The sequence below is a fragment of the Ctenocephalides felis genome, unplaced genomic scaffold (assembly GCF_003426905.1).
Source record: "Ctenocephalides felis isolate EL2017-DRISC unplaced genomic scaffold, ASM342690v1 CF-g0.4_SCAFFOLD_01886, whole genome shotgun sequence".
NCBI lineage: Eukaryota > Metazoa > Arthropoda > Insecta > Siphonaptera > Pulicidae > Ctenocephalides > Ctenocephalides felis.
The window spans coordinates 106,954,901-106,977,570 of NW_020538040.1; the positions used below are offsets into that span (position 1 = coordinate 106,954,901).

Here is a 22,670-nt window from a genome sequence, read left to right on the forward strand (position 1 = left end):
TCATTTATGCTATTTTTTGGAATCATTTTTGATCAATTTAACTTATCAATTTTTTTGTATTCTCTTTTTGTTTCTGAATTGTTAGTACTAATCATGACACTTTTATTACAACATTTTATATCAGTATTTTTAACACTATTTGCCGTATTCGAATTATCTTTTTTATCATCATTATTCTCACTCATTAAATTACTATTACTATGTTCACTTCTACCATCACTGTCATTTTCCATACAATCACTATTATTAATTAAATGCACTGCATTACTAATTGTTATACCTATTTCGACCTCTGTACTCACTGCGTTATTTCTATAAACCGGTAACTGAACGTCCGAGTTGCCTGTGACTCATAACACTTTGTTGCTTCTCTATTATTTAGATTGAGTATTTTATGCACCTAGATGTTTACTCGTCGAACGCTCGACGTTGAATGTAATTTTGTGTTTTATAATTTTGTATGAATAATGTTTTGTAATATTTGAGTCCACCATACCGGGCCATGCCCGAATTGCGTTAGAAAGCATCATTCGGCCACTCAAAAATGCCACAGAATTGTCAACAAAATCAATAAAACTTTTGAATTAAAGGAATATTGCTTTGCTATTTTCCTAGACGTCACACAAGGAAAAGTGTGGCACAAAGGCCTTATTCAAAAATCTCCATGCTTCTTCCTCCCTTCATCAACAAATTACCTATCATACCTAAATAATAGGAAATTTATGACTCAAGTAAATCGCAACAATTCTGAAATACTACCAATTAACAACGACATTTTTATTATATCCTGTGACAAATTCCAACACATTGCTCTAATAAGTTACAACAAGATCTTAACTTAATTCATGAATGGACAAATAAATGGCGCATCAGCATTAATGAAAGCAAATCACTGCATATTACTTTTATTTTAACTAGCTGTACCCGTTCACGCTTTGCTGTGATTTAGTTTAAATTAAAAAGTTGAACAAAGATGTGTATTTGTTACATTTAGTTCAACATTACTACTATCTGTTCAACAATTTACCTATTCAACAATTTGTCTACGAATTTACCTATCGACTTGTTGATCAATCTACCATTTTACCGGCTTACCAATTTACCTGTCAATCTATTTACCTATCAACCCGTTTCACATGTCTACCAATTTACCTGTCAACCTGTTTACCCGTCTTGTTATTTGTCTATCTACCAATTGTCCTGTTTACCAATTTACATATCCTCCAATTTACCTGACCACCAACTATCCAACAAATTACTTTTTCACAAATTTACTTGCCTACCAATTCACCTGCCTATCAATTTACCTATCGACCTGTTTATCAAAACACCATTTTACCTGTCAACCAAATTATCTGATTTCCAATTTACCTGTCATCCCGTTCTAAATGTGTACCAATTAACCTGTTGAACAATTTATAATTTTAATTGTTTAACAATTCGTCTACTAATTTATCTATTATCTATTATAGTTTATATATATATATATATATATATATATATATATATCTATTTATCAACCTGTTTATTATCGACCTACAAATTTACCTGTCATCCCGTTCTACATGTCTACCAATTAACCTGTCAATCTGTTTATTTGCCTACATATTCGTCATTCTACCAATTCTCCTCTCTACCATTTTACATATCCTCGAATTTACCTGACCACCAGTTTACGTTTATAAATTCTGTAATTCACCTTATTTGTTTACGCATTGTAAAAAAAATTAAAGCCCAAATTAATTCTACGTTTTAGTTACAAAACGTTTGTATGTAAAAAAGAAAAGGGCTGTTTTTTGGGTTTTCCCGGCAATTATTCGATTTTTTCTCGCCGTACGAACCATCCTTGGACTTCAACAAACAATTAAAAAAAATAATTGGCCAAATTGGTTTAGGCGTTGTTGAGTTATGCGCTTAACAACACACTTTGCGATTTATTTTTATATTATAGAAAATGAATAAAGTTGCCCTGTAGTTCACTTAAACAACATCAAATGTAGTGAAATATCTTAGAATACATCTTGATCGACGACTTACTTGGAAACATCATATCACAACAAATATTAAATCTATCAAATCCAGAGTGAGGGAACTATATTGGCTAATGGCATAATTCAAAACTAGCACTTGAAAATAATATACTGGTTTATGAAACAATAATTATTGCTATTTGGTCATACGGCATAAAGCTTTGGTGATGCTCTAGCAAGTCAACTGTAGCATTGGTACAGAGAACTCGATCCAAAATACTTAAAATGATGACAGGCGCACCATGGTACGTGAGCAATAAAACTCTCCACGATAATCTTAATGTGCTTTACATTGAAAACCTTCTAAAAACAAGATCGATCAATCGCTATCACGAATTAGAAAGCCATCCCAATCCACTTGTTGCTCCGCTGCTTTTTGCACCAGAATTAAATGACTTAAAAAAAACATCAGGGTTTGCAAAAACGGATCCAACCGTTGGATTGAGCATTTGTATTGAGAGAACAGATCATCTGATTAGAATGATGAACTCGTGGTGTATGGTATCGCACCATAAAGCAAATTGCTGAAACTTCTAATACCATTATGGAATATTCGAGGAAAATTAAATATTTTCAAATAGATTATTATGAATACTGTAATTTATATATGTTTACAGAAAAGTAAATAAATAAAACTCAATCAATCAATTTCGATATGCAGGACATTATCTAATATTTATTAAATTATATAAACTGTATTACAATGTTGAAATTATTTATTTTATGTATGTAAGAGAGCATTAGAAATTTAGCCAGAATTTTAATTAAAATCCAAATTATTTTTGATATTCAAAAAAAATTTTTTTGGCATAAGCAATCGTTTTGTCAACACACGTAGAAAGTTTTTTGAATCATTCTAATTCTCTCAAAAACTGCAACTTTTCGCACATTTTTCTCGGTATAGCCGAAACAACTGGACCTGCCTTTACCAAAATCTAATCCTCACTTCTCCTCATCATTACAAATTGAATGATTTTTTAAATCATTCAAATCGGATGTTCCGTACTATCAAAAACTCGATTTCCATTTTCTGCACTCTTTGCTTCGTATCTCCGTAACGGCTGGACCTGCTTTTGCCAAAAACTAGTCATCTCTCTATCAATAGAAATAGAATGTTTTTTGAAACATTCAAATCGGTTGATCTGTACGCTCGAAAACGTGAACGGAAAATTGCGGACACACAAAACACACACACACATCCGTTTTTTCTGAGGTATGCCAAAATGTTCAGAAACCTTCAAAACGTAGAAAAAAGCAAAAAATTTCATTTTCGATTTTCGGCCCAATATTATAATTACCCTGCGGGAAGATAAAAAAAAATTTTTGCTTGTATGTTTTTACAATTTCAAAAATAACTGGTGGTGTATGGCATCGTGTCTTAAGGCAAATTACTGGATCTTCCCGTACCGTAACGAAATGTTCGAGGAATATTAAATGTTTTCAAATAGATTATTATATTACTGAATTGAATTGCAAAGTTAAAATTATTTGCTTAAAGTATATTAGAATTTTAGTCATAATTAAAATTAAAATCTAAATTATTTTCGATACAAAATTTTACAAACAAAACTAAAAACAAAAATAAAAATTTTAAACATTTTTTTTTTCAAAAGCAATTTTGTTGAAACAAGCAGAAAGTTCTTTGAACCATTCAAAACGGACGCTTAGATCTCTCAAAATGACATTTTTTGCACAGTTAGCTCAGTATCTTCGAAACGGTTGGACCTGCCTTTGCCAAAAACTAATCATCACTTCTCCCCTTCATCACGGACAGCATGTTGTTTTTAGATCATTCAAATGCTTCGTTCTGTCAAAATCTCGATTTCTATTTTCGGCACACTTTGCACCAAATCTCCGAAACGGCTAGACCTGTCTTTGCCAGAAACTATTCAGCATATCCCCCTATCAATAGGATTCCAATGTTTTTTGAACCATTCAAATCGGTTGATCCATGCGCCCGAAAACGTGAACATTTGAATCCATACATACATACACATACATCAATTTTTCTGAGGTATGCCAAAATGTTCAGAAACCTTCAAAACGTGAAGAAATGTAAAAAAAATCAATTTCGATTTTTGGATGATTACAATAACTTATCTTACGGAAAGTTAATAAATTTTAAATATGGGAAAAGATTCAGATTTTAATTTTAATTTTGGTTAAAATTCAAAAGCACAAATATATACTTGAAATGAATAATTTTAACTTTGCAATTCAGTTTATATAATTCTTAAAAATATGAGATAAGATCCTTCAATTCTAACTCCACTATATTATGTTTTTGGTTATGTTCTCTTTATGTAAACACATATAATCGTCATCGTACAATTCATAAGCTCTTATATTTTGAATATAAGATGAAAATTTCTTTATTTATAATAACCCATTTACAAAAAATCGAACGTCTTATTATTTTTATCTCATCAGTCAAAATGCCCCCTCCAAACTCCGAAAAAGTGGTGAATTTTGATCAGTTGATTATTGCTTTGAAGGAAGTGAAAATAAATAACAGATCGGAGAGAGTTGCTTCTACCTTTACCAACGTTAGCAGATTGTTTTTTCAACGCCTTAACACATTCCCTAAAAACAGTGATCGCGGCAGAAGCAGCACAGGGTCAAAAATTCCAAGTACCAGCAAAAGTTTTCAAGAAGGCCAATACTTCATAATCAGCTGTGAAAAAGGCAAAAAATAAAATTCTTCGATTTCTTCAAGTGAAGACAACGATTTTGGCATGATTTGCAATAGATTGATGTTGGCATAGCTATCAAGAAAAAGTCCTTGGAGTGCGATAACTACGACAGACCCTTCCACTTGAACATTCTTCGTATATTTCATTTCGGTATGGAAAGTTCCAGAAATTTGCCTTTAGAGGTTATATACAATTAGGATTTTTTAAAAATTATTTCATTTTCTGAACGTATAGTAAAATGGACAGAAGTGGGTCACGTTTTTATTTTTGATTGTAAAATGGTTAAAAATGAAAATATTTTCTTAATTTTTTTTTGTAGTTGTAAGGGTACTCCAAAATGCAACTTTTTATCATAGCAGATGCTTGCAATTATGTTTGGAAGTATCTCTTTTTTAAATAGCAAAAAAGTGTATTTAACGTGTTTTTCGAAAATGTAGGGAGCAGTGGGGCCACCCAAATTTTTATCTGAAAAAATGCTGCTAAATGCTTCAAATTCTTACTCTGAAAATTTTCAAATATGCTGATTACGAATCTGTTGTCAAATTGACAAAATTCAAAATCGTTGACTCGATATGACGGGTAGAAATTGAAAAAACAGTGACTTCAGTAAAAATGTTCATTTAATGTCTGAAAAGAAGTAATAAAGTTGGAATGATAAGATTGTTAAAAAAAACATTTTGCAACAATCAAGCACAGATTCTAGGCGTAATTGGTGCACGTCAAGTTGGTCATATACACTCGCTTCAAGTGGAAGGGTCAGTCGTAGTTATCGCATTCCAAGGACTTTTTCAACAGATATGCCAACATCAATCTATTGCAAATCATGCCAAAATCGTTGTCTTCACTTGAAGAAATCGAAGAATTTTATTCTTTGCCTTTTTCACAGCTGATTATGAAGTATTGGCCTTCTTGGATACTTTCGCTGGTACTTCGAATTTTTGACCCTGTGCTGCTTCTGCCTCGACGACCACTGTTTTTAGGGAATGTATTAAGGCGTTGAAAAAACAATCTGCTAACGTTGATAACAGCAGAAGCAACACTCTCCGATCTGTTAGTTATTTTCACTTCCTTCAAAGCAATAATCAACTGTTCAAAAATCACCACTTTTTCGGAGTTTGGAGGGGGCATTATGACTGAAGAGATAAAAATAAGTAAATAAGACGTTCGATTTTTTAATAAAAATATTTTACTGTGCAAACAACGGCATTGCGCAAGTGGCCCATGTCTGTCCACAAATAGTGGCCCACTTCTATTTACAAACGCATTTTCTTGTAAAAAAATGTAAACAATCGGCAAAAATTATTTTGCATTTCAAAGATTATACGTCTATATAATATATTGCATATTTACTAGTATTTTTCTCGTAAAAATTCGATGACAAATCACGTAAGAGCGTACGACGCTAAAAACTTTCTCAACGAAATTCTTAGCGCGTTTCTCTGTACAGTGCGAGAGTTGGTTTACAACCACAAAATTCATTTTAAAATTGAGCAAGTATCAAAATATGATAAATATGTGCGCGGTTCGACATATATGTCACTAGTCTTAGAGTTATTCCAACCTGTGGCCCACGTCTGTCCACTTCACTCTACATATATTTAAGAATGCACACACAAAATTTCATATAAATAATATTTTCGAAGTTGCACGCAAATTTTAAAAGAAAAACACTACTGAAACTGAGACGGAAGAAAGTAGTTAGTTATCCGGCGAAAAAACAATAGGTGAACCTAGTTATATGTGATTCAACTGTGTAGTATTGCATTCTGAATATTATAGCAGTCTTTAAATCAATTTCTGAATAAGTGAAATGTGAAAATTTTTTTCCGACCGGTTCGAAAACTGTGAAAAACGCTGCATACATAGCCACCGCCATATTTAATGAAGGAATGGAATCAGTATTGAATTATATGAATGCAATATAAATTACAATTTGGGATCAATATACATTCAAATGCAGAAAAAGAAGATTAGCAGCGCGAGATCATCTCAGATCGATGCGAGACTGCACTCAAGATGAAAAAATGGCTCGCAGACAACATCAGCTCGAGTTATTTGAAGTTTCCGAATCGGTGAAGGGTCTCTTATATGACCCTAGAGTAGATGACTCCACATAAGATGAAGAAAAAACAAAATATCCCATATAATTTGCTTTCCAAACTTTAAACCATTTTTCTCGAAATTGTGTTTTCAAAATCGGTGACCAACATAACTCGAAAACGGCTAATCTGATTAGTCTCAAATTTTAACAGTATCTTCTGAAATATATTTTTTGTGATTAATCAAAGATTTTTCCTATCCGATAAATATTTTGGTTTTTATGAACAATTTAAGGTCATCATTTTGCTCATTTCTTCGATTAATTACTAGATTTATCATTTCTTTAATGAAATCTTTTTGATTTTTTAATTTCAGATGATTTACTTCAGAGATAGAGTGGTCATCACAAAACGTGATTTTCGAGAGGTGCTACCGCAGATCTGCTGTAACTTTTTTTTAATAAATATTTTTACCTGTAATTATTTTTAAAATATAGTTAAAAAATGCCTTCACGTGTGTATAAGGGACTGATTCTGCCGCATAACAGACTAATGTTAGGGCAAGGCTATATTATAAAGACCTTTCCATACAAATTCGGTCTAAATATTGACTAAAACCGTGAGGTTGCTGTGCAGTCAGGCGTATTTCTCAAGATGCCAGATAGAAGACCTAACTTAGCAACTGCATAAATGTCAAAAAAGCGATGTTAGATAACTTGGTTTTTCAGACTCGGCTTTACATACGAGTGACGTTGCAGTTTATATGTAAATCGGCTGAATCCACAGCAAATACATGACATTTTGATAGTATTCAGTATGATTCAGTACTATATTGTATAGAACGTAGACCGTAACATGACCCTCAATTTTTGTATCGATAGATATAATAGTTTTCACAAGAAAAAATCTAAAACTAGTGGTGCGCATGGTATCGTGCCTTTTGGCAAATTGCTTCAACTTCCCGTACCGTAATCAAAACATTCGAGGAATGTAAATAATCAATAATTGTTTTGAATAATTTCGAACAGATTATTTATCACATACTATAAACTTATAAGTGTTTTTTAACTTGGACGACGAGCGTATTTTATTAACAACTTATAAGTACGTTTACAAGAGTCCTTTTTTTTAAAATAGATTTTTTTGATAATTTCGATTTTTCTTGATAAATCAGAATTTTTTTCTTAATTTTGAAATATTTTTAGAAGTTTCAATTTTTGGGAATTAAAAAAAAAGTTTTTCCTAAATATATTGAGAATTTGAAACTTTTTGAAAATATTCGTTTTTTTTTGAAATTTTCGAAATATTCTCAAATTTTTGTTTTATTTTTCAAAATTTAGTTTTTTTTTTGAAAATGATGAAAAATTTCGAAAATTTGAACTTTTTGAAACTTAAATTTTTTTTAGAAAATTTTGATTTTTTTTTTGAAATTTTCAAAATTACTGTAAATTTGCTGTAAATGCATTTTTTGCGCACCGTCAACTCAAGCAAAATGTTTTAATTAAAGATTATGGACAATAGTATAGTAGTTCATGACAATTATTATGAGTATTTATAGGTAGAGATATTCGATTCAATATATTTTCATATATAATTTAATTAAAAAAAAACTCAAGATAACCTTATATATAAAAATGGATCGCAAAATGTGTTGGTAAGCGCATAACTCAACAACGCCTGAACCAATTTGGCCAATTCTTTTTTTAAAATGTTAGTTGATGTCCAAGAATGGTTCTTACGGTGAGAAAAATTCAAATGATCGTCGGGAAAACCCTAAAAACACCCCTTTTCTAACTAATACAAATAATCGTAGTCGGCTTCTCGATATTATTTCTTTTGTTTTACTTTCGGCAGGCGATAAAATTGGTATGGCGTTAAAGAATTTGACTTCAAGTCATATAAGATTGAAAAAATCAATGTCAATGTCCATTTGCCGCTCTTGCCGGTGGTGTTTTTTTTTGCATTTTCTGTTATACTCTGCTGTGTGTGCTTTTGTTTGTAGTGTTTTGTTATCTACCTATGAATAAAAAGTTATTGCATGTGACACAATATTTTAATATTGCCTCCTATAAGACTAGGCAATTTAAGTAGAAGAACACGAAATGCTATAAACCAAGCTAATTACCGATCTAATCGTACTGCACAAGAACATGACGACCGAAATGAACATACAAGTTACTCAATACCACATGGGCCGCTATGTTAGTAGTAATGAAGCAATTTGGCGAATATTTTCTTTCCCAATTCATGAGAGTCACTATTCTGTTATTCACTTAGCTGTGCATTTAGGAAATGGGCAAAGGGTGTACTTTAGAGCAGTAAACGCAGGTCAAAGAGCTGCTCAGCCACCATCTATTACATTAACAATTTTTTTGAGACATGTCAAAACGATAATTTTGCACAAACACTGCTATATTCTAAAATTCCAAAATTATTATACTTGGAATCAGGAAGATTTAAACGATGGAAACAAGGAAAACCAGTACCAGGATACGCAGATGTATATTCCACCGATGCGATTGATCGAATTTATTCAGTACATCCAAGCCATGGTGAATGTTTTTATTTACGACTGCTATTAGTCAATGTAGGAGGCCCAACATCATTCCAACATTTACGAACTGTTGATGGAGAATTGTGTGGATCCTACAGAGAAGCCCGTGAACGTTTACAATTGCTACAAAATGACGCTCATTGGGATCAAACTCTCAGCGATGCTGTAATATCTTCACACGCTCATCAAATACGAACATTGTTTTCTATAATCATATCCACATGCTTTCCATCAAACCCAATTGATTTGTAGATAAGTACAAAGATTATGTGTGTGATGATATTTTGTGTCAAATACGGAATAGAATGGGAAATCCAAATATGCAAATCAGTAAAGAAATTTACAACGAAGCATTGATTTCAATTGAAGACATGTGCTTGATGATGTCAAACAAAGTTTTATTTCACTTAAGTATGGCCGCACCCAATCGTCCAATGCATGATGCTTTTAACCAAGAGTTTCATCGAGAAAAACTGTGATCTCAACAATTTGAAAGAATTAATCGAAACAAATCTTCCACTATTGAATGACCAACAGAGGTATGTATTTGATATTCTTATAAAAGAAACAAATGATGGAACTGGAGGGATTTACTTCTTAGATACGCCTGGTGGTACAGGAAAAACTTTTTTGATTTTATTAATATTAGCAACAATTCGCTCACAAAACATAATTGCACTTGCACTCGCTTCATCGGGAATCGCAGTAACTTTACTCGAAGGTGGTCGAACAGCCCATTCAGCACTAAAATTGCCATTAAATATGCAAAGCGATGAAACTCCAACTTGCAACATTTCGAAGAACTCTGCAATGGCTAAGAATTTGCATCAATATCAATTGATCGTTTGGGATGAATGCACGATGGCACATACAAAATCTTTTGATGCTTTAGACAGAACCTCAAAGGATCAACAGAGCAATCAGAACCGATTTGGTAGATTTTTGACAAGACGAAGTCTGTCGGGTCAGCTAGTTATTTAATATATTTTCTGACTAACTTAGTATACTTGCATTCCTACACCTTGCTGTAGCATGAATAAAAATCATATACCGATGTAGTCAATCATATAATATACTTGTGCAATATATAAATAATATATATTTAATCATATATAAATAATCATTATTATACACATACATATAGATATATAATTATTCAAAATATAAATGTATACCTTTGTCTTGTGTTTTATTAATAATGCATTACAAAGAAATGTTCCAGACGACTTACACGGGTGTTATATGAGCGCGAGCGTGTACTGGCTTATGTTTTTTCTATTTTGAATGCGTACTACCACATGAAATAAAACAAAATTTTGGACAGTAAAAGAAAATTGAACAGCCTTTCTAATAAAATTAAGCTAATTAAAAATTAGTCCAAACAACCGCACTACCCGAAAATTCAGAACAAAAAATCATTTTCACTTTTTCATGCATTAAAAAATAATTTTTGTTATTAATAATGTAGTACACACCGATGTGAATAGAATTGCGTAATTTGTTTGTCGATATCTTTTGCAGTTGCGTCAAAAAACGACTTTGAAGAAAGGGGCCACTTTCACATATTTTCACCGATATCTCGGCGATAATGAGCTACGAATTTGAAATTTGGTGTATCGGATATTCTCGAAAATACCTATAAAATGGCATCAAATCATTTAAATACCAGGGTGGAGCCAATTCTGTATGGAAACACGCCCATACTCTTTGTAGAAGAGCCAGAAAGCAAACCTTCAATAGTGTTTATATAGTAGTTTGACAATTGAATTAATTGTTGGCATATGTGTATCAATTAAATGTGGTCTAATTTAAAGACGACAAAAATGATCGAATTTATGAACAATATATAAATTTACTTTTTCGCTGTAGACTCTTTTAGAGGATGCAAAATTATTACTTACGATAATGTACTAGATTGTAAGAAAATCAACATGCCTAAGTAATAAACATGATCAATTTGCTGCTTCTTCATTAGAGATGTGAGAAATATTCTAGGTTTAAATAAATCTCATTTTCAGAAACGATATGAATATTGAGACTAGAATATTTGTTACAAATATATAGGTGTCAACCAGAATTTACTAATAATTTTTTTTTTGCAAATCTGTAGTTCATTGAAAACTTCCAAGTGGGTCTTACTTTAAAATAATGATTAAAAATTTACGATTATTATTGTGTTATTCGAGAAAAGCTAGTCCTTTTTTTTAAATTGAACACAAAAGCTTAGTCAGATAAAAATGTAGCTGAATATTAATTCTAAATCTCAAATTTCAAGCAAGATAAAATTACAGTACTTACAAAAACAAAGTTGTTTTATAAAAAAATATTTTCTTATTTAAATTTTAAAAATATTTTTTTTAATTTTTGAAAAAACGAAATTTTATAAAACCTCGAATATTAGAAAAAAATCTAATTTTTCGAAATTTTCAAGTAAATTTCATTTTTTTCGTATTAGTACCGAACCCTTAAAAAGTTATGTAACCCCTGGGCTTACATAACTTCAAATGCATATGTTTGGAACTTTTTCCATCTGTATCTTCGAAACCGCTAAATAATAAAACCTGTGTCCCCAAAATTGTAGCAAATGTTTTACTCCGTCAATGAAAGTGAAATACTTTTTGAATCACTCCAATCGGACACTCAGTTTTCTCAAAAACTTAGTTGCTATTTTTAACACTTTGTGCCCCGTACCTTCAAAACGAATGGACCTGCCTTTCCCTAATACTGATCAGCACGTCTTCATGTCAATAGGAATCGAATGGTTTTGAATTATTAAAATGCGTTGATCCGTGCACCCGAAATCGTTGACAAAGAATTATCGTATCCAACAATTATAGTATCCAAACATACATATATACGCACACACAATCTCACATACATTTATTCTAAAGTTATGAAAAAAAAAATATTCTCGACAATTACTATACTTACCCTGTGGGACGTCAATAAAAAGTAAACATATTGATGAACATTAATATATATTAATATGAATTTTTATTATAACAGATCGCAAATTTCCTGAAATTTTACTATTACCAGAGTGGACAAATCAAAAGTTCAACTTGTTTCTGACAAACAACGTCATCGAATTTTATTATTATTCATAAGATAAAAATCATATCATTTGATAACCGCGTGAATGTAGAATATTTTATAAAAACTGGCCATCGCAAATTTCTTGAAATTTTACTACAACCAGAGTGGACAAATCAAAAGTTCAACTTGTTTCTGACAAACGACGCCATCAAATTTTATTATTATACATAAGATAAAAATCATATCATTTGATAATTGCGTGAATATAGAATATTTTATAAAAACTAGTGGGGTCGTGACTTAAGGCAAATTGCTGAAACTTTAGTTCTGTAATGGAATACTCGAAGAATATTAAATGCTTTCAAATTGATTATTATAAATACCTTAACTTTCAATATGATTATTTTATAGACAAAATATAAGAACTTATGAATTGGACGACGACGATTATATATGTTTACAAAAAAGTAAACAAACAAAACTTAATCATCCAGATTTAAAATGAAGGACATCGCGCTTTAGAATTGTAGCCAGAATTAAAATTCAAATTAAAATTAATTACAATATAAAAAAATAAAAAAAAAAAAAAAATTTGGTAATATTTTTTGTTCAAAATGCAATTTTTTCGTCGACACAAGCAGAAAGTGTTTTGAATCATTCAAATCAAATGCTTAGTTCTCTCAAAAACTGCCATTTTACACATTTAGTTCCTTATCTTTGAAACGGCCGAGTCTGTCTTTACCAAAAACAAATCGCCACTTTTCTCCATCATTACGATTTTATTTTTTTGAATCATTGAAATCGGATGATAGGTACTCTCAAAAACACGATTTCTATTTTGTGCACTCTTTGCTCCGTTTTTCCGAAACGGATGGATGATCTGCCTTTGCCAAAAACTAATCAACACGTCTTGCTGATTATATAATAGATAATAATAAGAACAGATATAATAATAAGAATAGATAATAATAAGAATAGATAATAATCAATGAAATCTATTGCTTTTTGAATATTGCAAATCGGTTGTTCTGTGTTTACAAAGATGTGGACAAAAAGTTGAATCCTTACATATGCACACACACACATGCACATCCATTTTTTCTGTGGTATGCTAAAATGTCCAGAAACCTCTAAAACGTGAAGGTATGCAAACATTTTCATTTTCGATTTTTAAACGATTACAATAAAAACCCTACGGGAAGTTAATACAGTGTAGTAAATATGTTTTTTAGGGTCAATCATCTGGCAAAATTAAACAAGAAAAAATATGCTACACACCTTTATAATCGTTAGAAATTATTATTAGTTTATTTGTAAAATATCGACAGAATTAAAAGAAATTAATGATAACAATTTAAATTGAAGCCTGTTTTACAGCGGTAAAAAAATATAAAATTACCTTCTATCTTCCAGGATCCAGTGGCTCCCCAACCGGTACAGACTCCATAATGGGTAATATTAAATGGTTCAGGATCCTCGTAAGTTAAAAAAGCAGCGGCCTCACCTTCGCGCCCTACGGTCACTACGCCACTCTGCCAACGAATCCAAAATCCTCGAAATTCTCCTGCATTTAGGATGTCAGGTGTGTCTGTTTCTGCAACTTCTGGTTTAGTTCTATTACGACGGATTACAGATTTAGTGTTTCCCCAGCCCCCAATGAAGACCTGATATATAATAAAATATTAATCAAATTATTTTGATGACTAACATATAAGACTATTCTAATTATCCTGCATGTTCATTCGCAGGCTTCGGCGTTACCTACCAGCAACTTGATGCTAACTTTAAAAAAAACGTATATCCTGTTAACGTGAAATTATACGGTATATTTTAAAAATCAAGTAAGGAATGGTAATAAAATATGTCAATATGAAAACATAATTTATTTTTGATATTTTTTACGGTATGGTAAATTTGAATTAAATTACAAAATGCATAGCGGGCCGTGGCCGTGAATATCGTAGTATAACCACCATATTTACTAGATTTATTGTTCTGTAAATCACTTTTTTTCCCGAAACTTTGCCACCTGCAGACGTCGCTTTACGACGTCTTACAAAACTAAGATTTACAAATTAGTCTTTAATTCCAAACGTTTCGACAAACAATTTGATATCATCAGTGGATCTATAACCGATATATATATATATATATATATATATATATATATATATATATATATATATAATTTTATGATATGAGTGGAACGAATATTAATTGTTTAATATGAACAAAACAGCACTCAGATTTGTTTAACACAACTTTATTTTATGATTACAGACGTTTCTAGACCATGGTGTGTCTCATCTTCAGTGTAATTTCAAAAACAGTTACTTATATACTACACATTCTTTAATAATTTATTTAAATTTCATTTAATTTTTGATATACAAAAAACACCAACTATTCCTTGCAATGCTTGACACAGTACTAAAGAAACATATAACACTTACAGAAATATTCTAAACAAATTTGAAGTACTTATCTAGATGGAGACAGGATGGGTATTATTATAATGTAAACAAAAGGAGTGCTATCGCATACAAAAATCGATAAAAATGAAAAAACAAATTAATTTATTGAAAAGAATAAGATAAATGAAAATTTTTTATAAATTATTAATGATGTTTATATGAGTGTCATGTAAAATATTTGTGTCGGTTCTTAGATTTATGCTATTGTTAGTCCGAACTATTAACATTGATTCTGCCATGCTCCGTTTAAATAAGTCTTTCTCATGGAATAAAATTTGGGGATTGTCAAAATCAAACTTATGGTTGTTGATATTAGCATGATCCACAAGTGTACTTTTAAATTTTTTGTTATCTATTTTTTCACATTGTAATTCATGTTGCCTGAGTCTCTTTTCTAAGTTCTGGCAGGTCTGGCCAATATAAGAGCAATTACAATCCAAACAATTTACTTTATAAACTATATCTTTCTTTTTTGTTAATGGAGTTTCATCTTTAATTTTGGAATATAAAAATTTTAATTGTTTTAATGAAGAAAAAGTAATACGAATATTGTGTTTTTTGAAAAGTCTTTTTGATAATTGGTTAAAATTATTGTCAAGATATGGAAAATTAATGAAAAAAGTTTTTTCAGGAACACTTGTTTTGCCAGGCTCTTCCGGTTTCTTATCAAAAGGTTCAAGTAATTTTGCGACTCTATTTTTAATAATTGGACAAATTAACTTATATGGAAAATTATTGCCAAGTAGGATCGTTTTAACTAATTTTATGTTTGTATCATAAAACAGGGGATCAGATAATAAAATAGCGTGATCTACAAGATTTAGAATAGTAGAAATTTTTATATTGAGAGGAACATGCGAATTAAAATTAATGTATCTCCCGGACCAACTATCTTTTCTGTACCAGTCTGTATAACATACACCGCCTCTATTAATGAGTTTTATAATAATGAGTCAATATAAAAATTTCTACCATTCTAAATCTTGTAGATCACGCTATTTTATTATCTGATCCCCTGTTTTATGATACAAACATAAAATTAGTTAAAACGATCCTACTTGGCAATAATTTTCCATATAAGTTAATTTGTCCAATTATTAAAACTAGAGTCGCAAAATTACTAGAACCTTTTGATAAGAAACCGGAAGAGCCTGGCAAAACAAGTGTTCCTGAAAAAACTTTTTTCATTAATTTTCCATATCTTGACAATAATTTTAACCAATTATCAAAAAGACTTTTCAAAAAACACAATATTCGTATTACTTTTTCTCCATTAAAACAATTAAAATTTTTATATTCCAAAATTAAAGATGAAACTCCATTAACAAAAAAGAAAGATATAGTTTATAAAGTAAATTGTTTGGATTGTAATTGCTCTTATATTGGCCAGACCTGCCAGAACTTAGAAAAGAGACTCAGGCAACATGAATTACAATGTGAAAAAATAGATAACAAAAAATTTAAAAGTACACTTGTGGATCATGCTAATATCAACAACCATAAGTTTGATTTTGACAATCCCCAAATTTTATTCCATGAGAAAGACTTATTTAAACGGAGCATGGCAGAATCAATGTTAATAGTTCGGACTAACAATAGCATAAATCTAAGAACCGACACAAATATTTTACATGACACTTATATAAACATCATTAATAATTTATAAAAAAATTTTCATTTATCTTATTCTTTTCAATAAATTAATTTATTTTTTCATTTTTATCGATTTTTGTATGCGATAGCACTCCTTTTGTTTACATTATAATGATACCCATCCTGTCTCCATCTAGATAAGTACTTCAAATTTGTTTAGAATATTTCTGTAAGTGTTATATGTTTCTTTAGTACTGTGTCAAGCATTGCAAGGAATAGTTGGTGTTTTTTGTATATCAAAAATTAAATGAAATTTAAATAAATTATTAAAGAATGTGTAGTATATAAGTAACTGTTTTTGAAATTACACTGAAGATGAGACACACCATGGTCTCGAAACGTCTGTAATCATAAAATAAAGTTGTGTTAAACAAATCTGAGTGCTGTTTTGTTCATATTAAACAATTAATATACATATATATATATATATATATATATATATATATATATATATATATTGTAGAGTTTCGAACAAGAATCCAAAAATAATACAAAATAAAAAACAAGAAAAGTTTTTAAAAAACAATTTCTTTATTTAATTATTTGTTTATTGTCAACGTTTCGGAACTAGGTACGTTCCATCTTCAGGACATCTGTCAAGAAACATGATCTTGATGAGATTTAAGCAAACAATATGTTTAGGAATAGAAAATAGATTTTTCTTAAATAATAAATTAATTGTAACAAGTAATAATGTACAGAAATATGATAATATGATCAAAAAGAAAATGATAAAAATAAATGAGTGGATTATCAGAACAGGATATTAAAAATGATAGAATTTTTTTTGAAAGTTATGGAAATTTTTTTTAAGAAAGGCTTAATGATAAAATTGAATTAATTACCTGTATGTTTGATCAGTCAATCTTGACAGATGTCCTGAAGATGGAACGTACCTAGTTCCGAAACGTTGACAATAAACAAATAATTAAATAAAGAAATTGTTTTTTAAAAACTTTTCTTGTTTTTTATTTTGTATTATTTTTGGATTTTGTTCGAAACTCTACAAAATATACACAAATCCAAAACTCTACCATTCAATATATATATATATATATATATATATATATATATATATATATATATATATATATATATTGAAGAGACCTTAGTAATGAATTTACTAATTAATTTATTAAATGTAACCAATTTTTAATAACTTCTTGAGTAGATTAGAGTTTTATTTGGAATACTTAACGACGAGAATTGGAACATTTGTAGCTCTTCTGGAAGTGTGTGAAATCAAAGAATTTATTTAGATACAAAAATTTATTTAGCGCTTTATTATAATATTTTTAGTTGTTACTTCTTCAATAGTTCAGGACTAACTGACTTATATTTTTACATTTTTAAAAATATTTCCAATATTTCTAGTTTTATGATAGTTCGCCGAGGGTACATGGACTATCATGAACTTTTATTAAGGGTTGTCTTGCAGATGTACAAGATTATACATCGATTATACATCGTTCAAATGAATTTACTTATGACTAACATTTATAATTATAAAGAACACAATTCTCAACAATATATATATATATATATATATATATATATATATATATATATATATATATATATATATAAGTTATTCATGTTTATATGTGTGTTTTACCATTTGTGACGTTAAAAAAGACCATTGTGCACATACTCATACTATGGAGTAATAATGTTTTCATATATTATATTAGGATACATTTTATTTTTATTTTCATAGTTATATTGATTGCCCCTGAATGAAGGCTAAGATGCTATCCGTAACGTATGGATTTTAAATAGATTTATCATACTATTTTTATTGATGTAACGCCTGACCTTTAAACTCAAATAAAATATATTATATCAACATCAAATTCAAAATTTTTTAAGTATATATATATATATATATATATATATATATACATAGCTGGGCACCGTTAATCAAAAAGTTAACTTCGTTAATCGTTAATCCGCTACAAAAAAGTTAGCTTCGTTAAACGTTAAAGCGTTACATTTCGGAATAATTAACGCAAGTTAACGTTAATCGTTAATCCGTTAATATGTATAAAATTACATTTTTATATTGTTGCGTTAGTGAACTTAAAAAACTTATTGGTTTAGGTTCTGGAAGTTAACAGGTTATGAATAAAACAAAATACTTGTATAATTCAAATGTGTAATTCAACCCCTTAATGGCGCGACGCGCTTTATGCACACACCGTGATAATAACGCTATTGGTCAACTTTCTGTTTTTATGATTGCATATTGTTTTTACAAGAACTTTTTTCTAAATAAAGGGAAAGAGTTTTTTTGCGAAAAATAGGAAACGCGCGACGGGTTAAGCGTCGGGCATAAGGTGCATATTCCCCTTCATGAACATTAACATGTTGAAGTTTTCGTCTGAAAGCGAGGCTCGTTTTGGTGTCAAAATGTCTTTACCCGTGGAAAACAAACGTTCAACTGCAGCGCTTGAGGGTATAGCAGTATTGTATTTAATAAATAGATTTATGAATATCTGTTATCCCAGACGAATGCAGCATCGTTGAACAAGTCTTTTGAATATGTTGGCACTGTTCATCATTCACGAGTGGTCCAAATCTTTTCTCTATGTCATTTAATAAGGCATTGGCTAAAGCTGTGCCGTGCGGTAAATAGTAATAATTGGCAGGGCCGTGCCTGGGTATGTGGCCGCCTGCGTGCGAGCATATAAATGGCCGCCCTTAAAAATAGCATAATAGGAAAATATCCAATATGTTCTCACGAAAAAAATCGTCTTGTAATTTTCAAGTTTTCTCGACATTTTAAGTCATTCTGAATCGTTTGAAAGCCGATTTTTGAATTTTCGGCAACGTTTTCTCAAAAACGGTTAAATCCAATTCAAAAGTTTAAAAGTCATTTAATGTAACTAGATAATGACTAGCGCCTGTCAGTTTTGTGCGACGATCGGCCAAGCTGTTTCTAATCAACAGAAAAATATAAAATTTATTGTACACGTTTTAGCCAAAAATTCTGCATCGATTTTAAAAATTCAGGAACTGTTTGAAAGATATCATTTAGGAATCGTGCTGATTAGTTCTAACAGATCGGTCGGTTCGTTTCTTCGTGTTTAATTGGTGAATATTACTTTACGATGATATTTATAAAACTTTTTTGGCGATAGTGATCATGGTCTCTGAGATAACTAAATATTTCGACCCACATTAAGTCATTTTAATTTTTAAAATATGTACTATCAAAGATTGCAAAAATGAGCGGCGCTTTTTTACGTGAGTCAAAATTTCATCTTTAGTCGACATTTTCTCAAAAATGCACAATCCCATTTGAAAAATCGTCAAAATTCGTAAATTCGATAAGCACTCGTGCTGCTTAGTTTTGCCTTTAGAATTTTCAAAAAAGTCTCAAATTTTTAATTAGTGAATTGATTTTAAAAATTCAAAAACCATTACAAACGTTTTCCATTTGAGAATCTTGCTGATTAAATTTTGTCAATAATCGACGAGTCGTTTTTCAGTTATTGATTAACAAATTGCTTTGGAAATTTGGGTCTTGTTTTTAATTTACTACAGTTTGTTTCTTGTTCAATAATATGTAATTTTTAAACTATTTATAAAACATAACTAATATTTTTAAAAAATTTGTACAAAATTGAATAATCTGCGATAGTTTTTCACATTGCAATGTACTCATGAATTAATATATTTTCATCGTTAAGTCGATTATTAACACATTTTGGATACTTCATGCAACTTGATTTAGGCAAAGTTGCCACTTACACCAAGTTTATAACTTATAAATTATTTAGAAACAGAGTCGCATTCAATAGGGCCGCCTTTGGCTGATTTTTACTACGGTATTTTTGGTCTTTTAGATATATACAGCGGACTTTACGGCAGCGAATGAGTTCAGCGGACTTTGAGCTTGGCCGCCTCTTAATCCAACAGTCTTTTAACTTGGCCGCCTTTTAATTCAGTAGACTTTTAATGCAACAGCTATTTATTTCGACCATTTTTTGTTATGGCCGTCTTTGAATTTGTTCTTTTTTTCATTTGGCTCAAAAGGCGGCCGCCTGCGTGCGGTGCACGCACTGCACGCTGGCCAGGCACGGTCCTGGGCATTGGATTAACGATTAACGGACTTCTGGCATTTTAACGGAAGTTAACGTGTCCGTTAACATTTTCAAAAGTTAACTTAAAAGTTAATCCGTTAATCAAAATGTTAACTTCGTTAATTAACGATTAACGGATTAACGAGTTAATGCCCAGCTATGTATATATATATACCAATATATACCAATATATACAATATATATATATATATATATATATATATATATATGTGTATATATATATATATATATATATATATATACATGTATATACTAGATCACCCGACGGACATTGTCGTGTACACACATCTACGTTTTTGTAATATCCTAAACTAATATTTCCCGTTCAGTTAAAAAAAAAACTAGTGGGGAGCATGGCACCGTGCCTTATGGCAAATTGCTGGAACTTCCCGTACCGGAATTAAACATTCGAGGAATGAAAATAATCAATAATTGTTTTGAATAATTTCATACAGATTATTACATACTGTAAACTGATCAGTGCTTTTTAAATTGACCGACGAGCTATTTATGAACAACTTATGCATACGTTTATAAAAGTCCTTTTTTTTTAAATATGATTCTTTTGATAATTTAGAAATTTTTTCAAAATTTTGAAATTTTTTTAGAAGTTTAAAATTTTTTGGAATTTTAAAAAAAACGTTTTTTTAAGTATTTTGAAAATTTGGAAATTTTTGAAAATATTCATTTTTTTATTAATTTCCGAAATATTCTCAAATGTCTGTAAGAAATCAATTTTTTTTTAATTTTTCAAAAAAAAAATTTTTTTTTTTTTTGAAGATGAAAAATTTCGAAAATTTGAATTTTTTGAAACTTTCATTTTTTTTGAAAATTTTGATTTTTTTTTGAGAATTTTCAAAATTATTACATTTTCTGCATACTGTCTACTCAAGCAAAATATTTTTTTGAATTCGGATGATCTAATCGGGTGATCCGTTCCCTCAAAAACTACATAACCCTTTTTACACCCTTTATGCTCCATACCTCCGAAATGACAAAATTGCCTTTTGCAAAAACGCTTCGCGATCGAGTACAGACCGAGTGATTTTTTAATCATATAAACCGGTTATTCTATACTGTCGAAAATGTCGACAACATTTGTTTGAATTATATAAAAAAACTTCAAAATTAAAAATCTTGGTACGGAACTCAAAAAAATTTACACAAAATGTGTACACAACATTAAAATCTCTATAAAATATCTGATAATTTGATGTACGTATGTCCAATAAACATTTTTGACCGCCAAATGGCATTTTTTTAAACTTATTTTCATTGAAAGTCCATAACCGCTAGACCTGTCTTCCCAAAAATTTAATCGGTTATTCATTTCGTCAATACAAGTAAAATGTTTTTTTGAATTATTAAAATCGGACGCTCCGTTCTCTTAAAAACTGAGTTACCGTTTCTAGCACTTTTTGCCCCGTATCTTTGGAAGTGCTAGACCTGCCGTCGCCAAAAACTAATCAGCACGTCTCCTTATCAATACGAATAAAATGTGTTTTAAATTATTCGAATCGCTTATGACATACTGTCGAAAATGTCGAGGACATTTGTTTGAACCATATGCATGAATTTTAAAATTAAAAATTATCGAAATTATTAATAATTATTATTATTAACGAAAATCATGTAATTAACAAAATAATGTCAATAAAAATGTTAATAAATCGGTGTTCTAGAAAGTGTTTTAGGAATAATATTAAGCAAGCAAGCAATTTGAAAAAGCAAAGTCGTTTTTTATTTCGTTCAAGATTTAACACTTTCCACTCGGGAGTCCGACTGCTCGACGGTGCGCTGCGCTCGGTATATTATAGTGCTATACACATCTCTCAACTCGGAATTTTTTTTGTATCGGATTTTGAAATGAACTTAACAGTGATTTCAGAAATTTCAGAAATAGGACAAAAAATCACATGTTTAGTTTGCGACGGCACGATTTGCCGCCGGAGCGGCGGCATCCGAGCGCAACGGTAAAATGACCATGCCGCCGGAGCGGCGGCATCCGAATCGAAAGGGTTAATTGTTGTATTTAAAGCCATCTAGTGTCGAGGTTTTACATTTTATGCATTTCGGTAAAATTGG

At 30.4% G+C, this 22,670-nt stretch overlaps 1 protein-coding gene across 2 annotated transcripts in view; it reads right to left on the reverse strand.

Annotated features, from left to right (window-relative positions):
* Nucleotides 1-22,670, reverse strand: part of LOC113378634 — a 138,040-nt gene that overhangs the window by 65,252 nt on the left and 50,118 nt on the right. The window contains exons 3-4 of one of the 2 annotated variants that reach the window (XM_026619191.1): nucleotides 13,752-14,016; nucleotides 9,898-9,912 (exon numbers count right to left, since the gene is read on the reverse strand). In XM_026619191.1, coding sequence (XP_026474976.1) covers nucleotides 9,898-9,912; nucleotides 13,752-14,016 — 280 coding nt within the window. The remainder of the gene's footprint in view (nucleotides 1-9,897; nucleotides 9,913-13,751; nucleotides 14,017-22,670) is intronic. The other variant, XM_026619190.1, reaches the window with a different exon arrangement.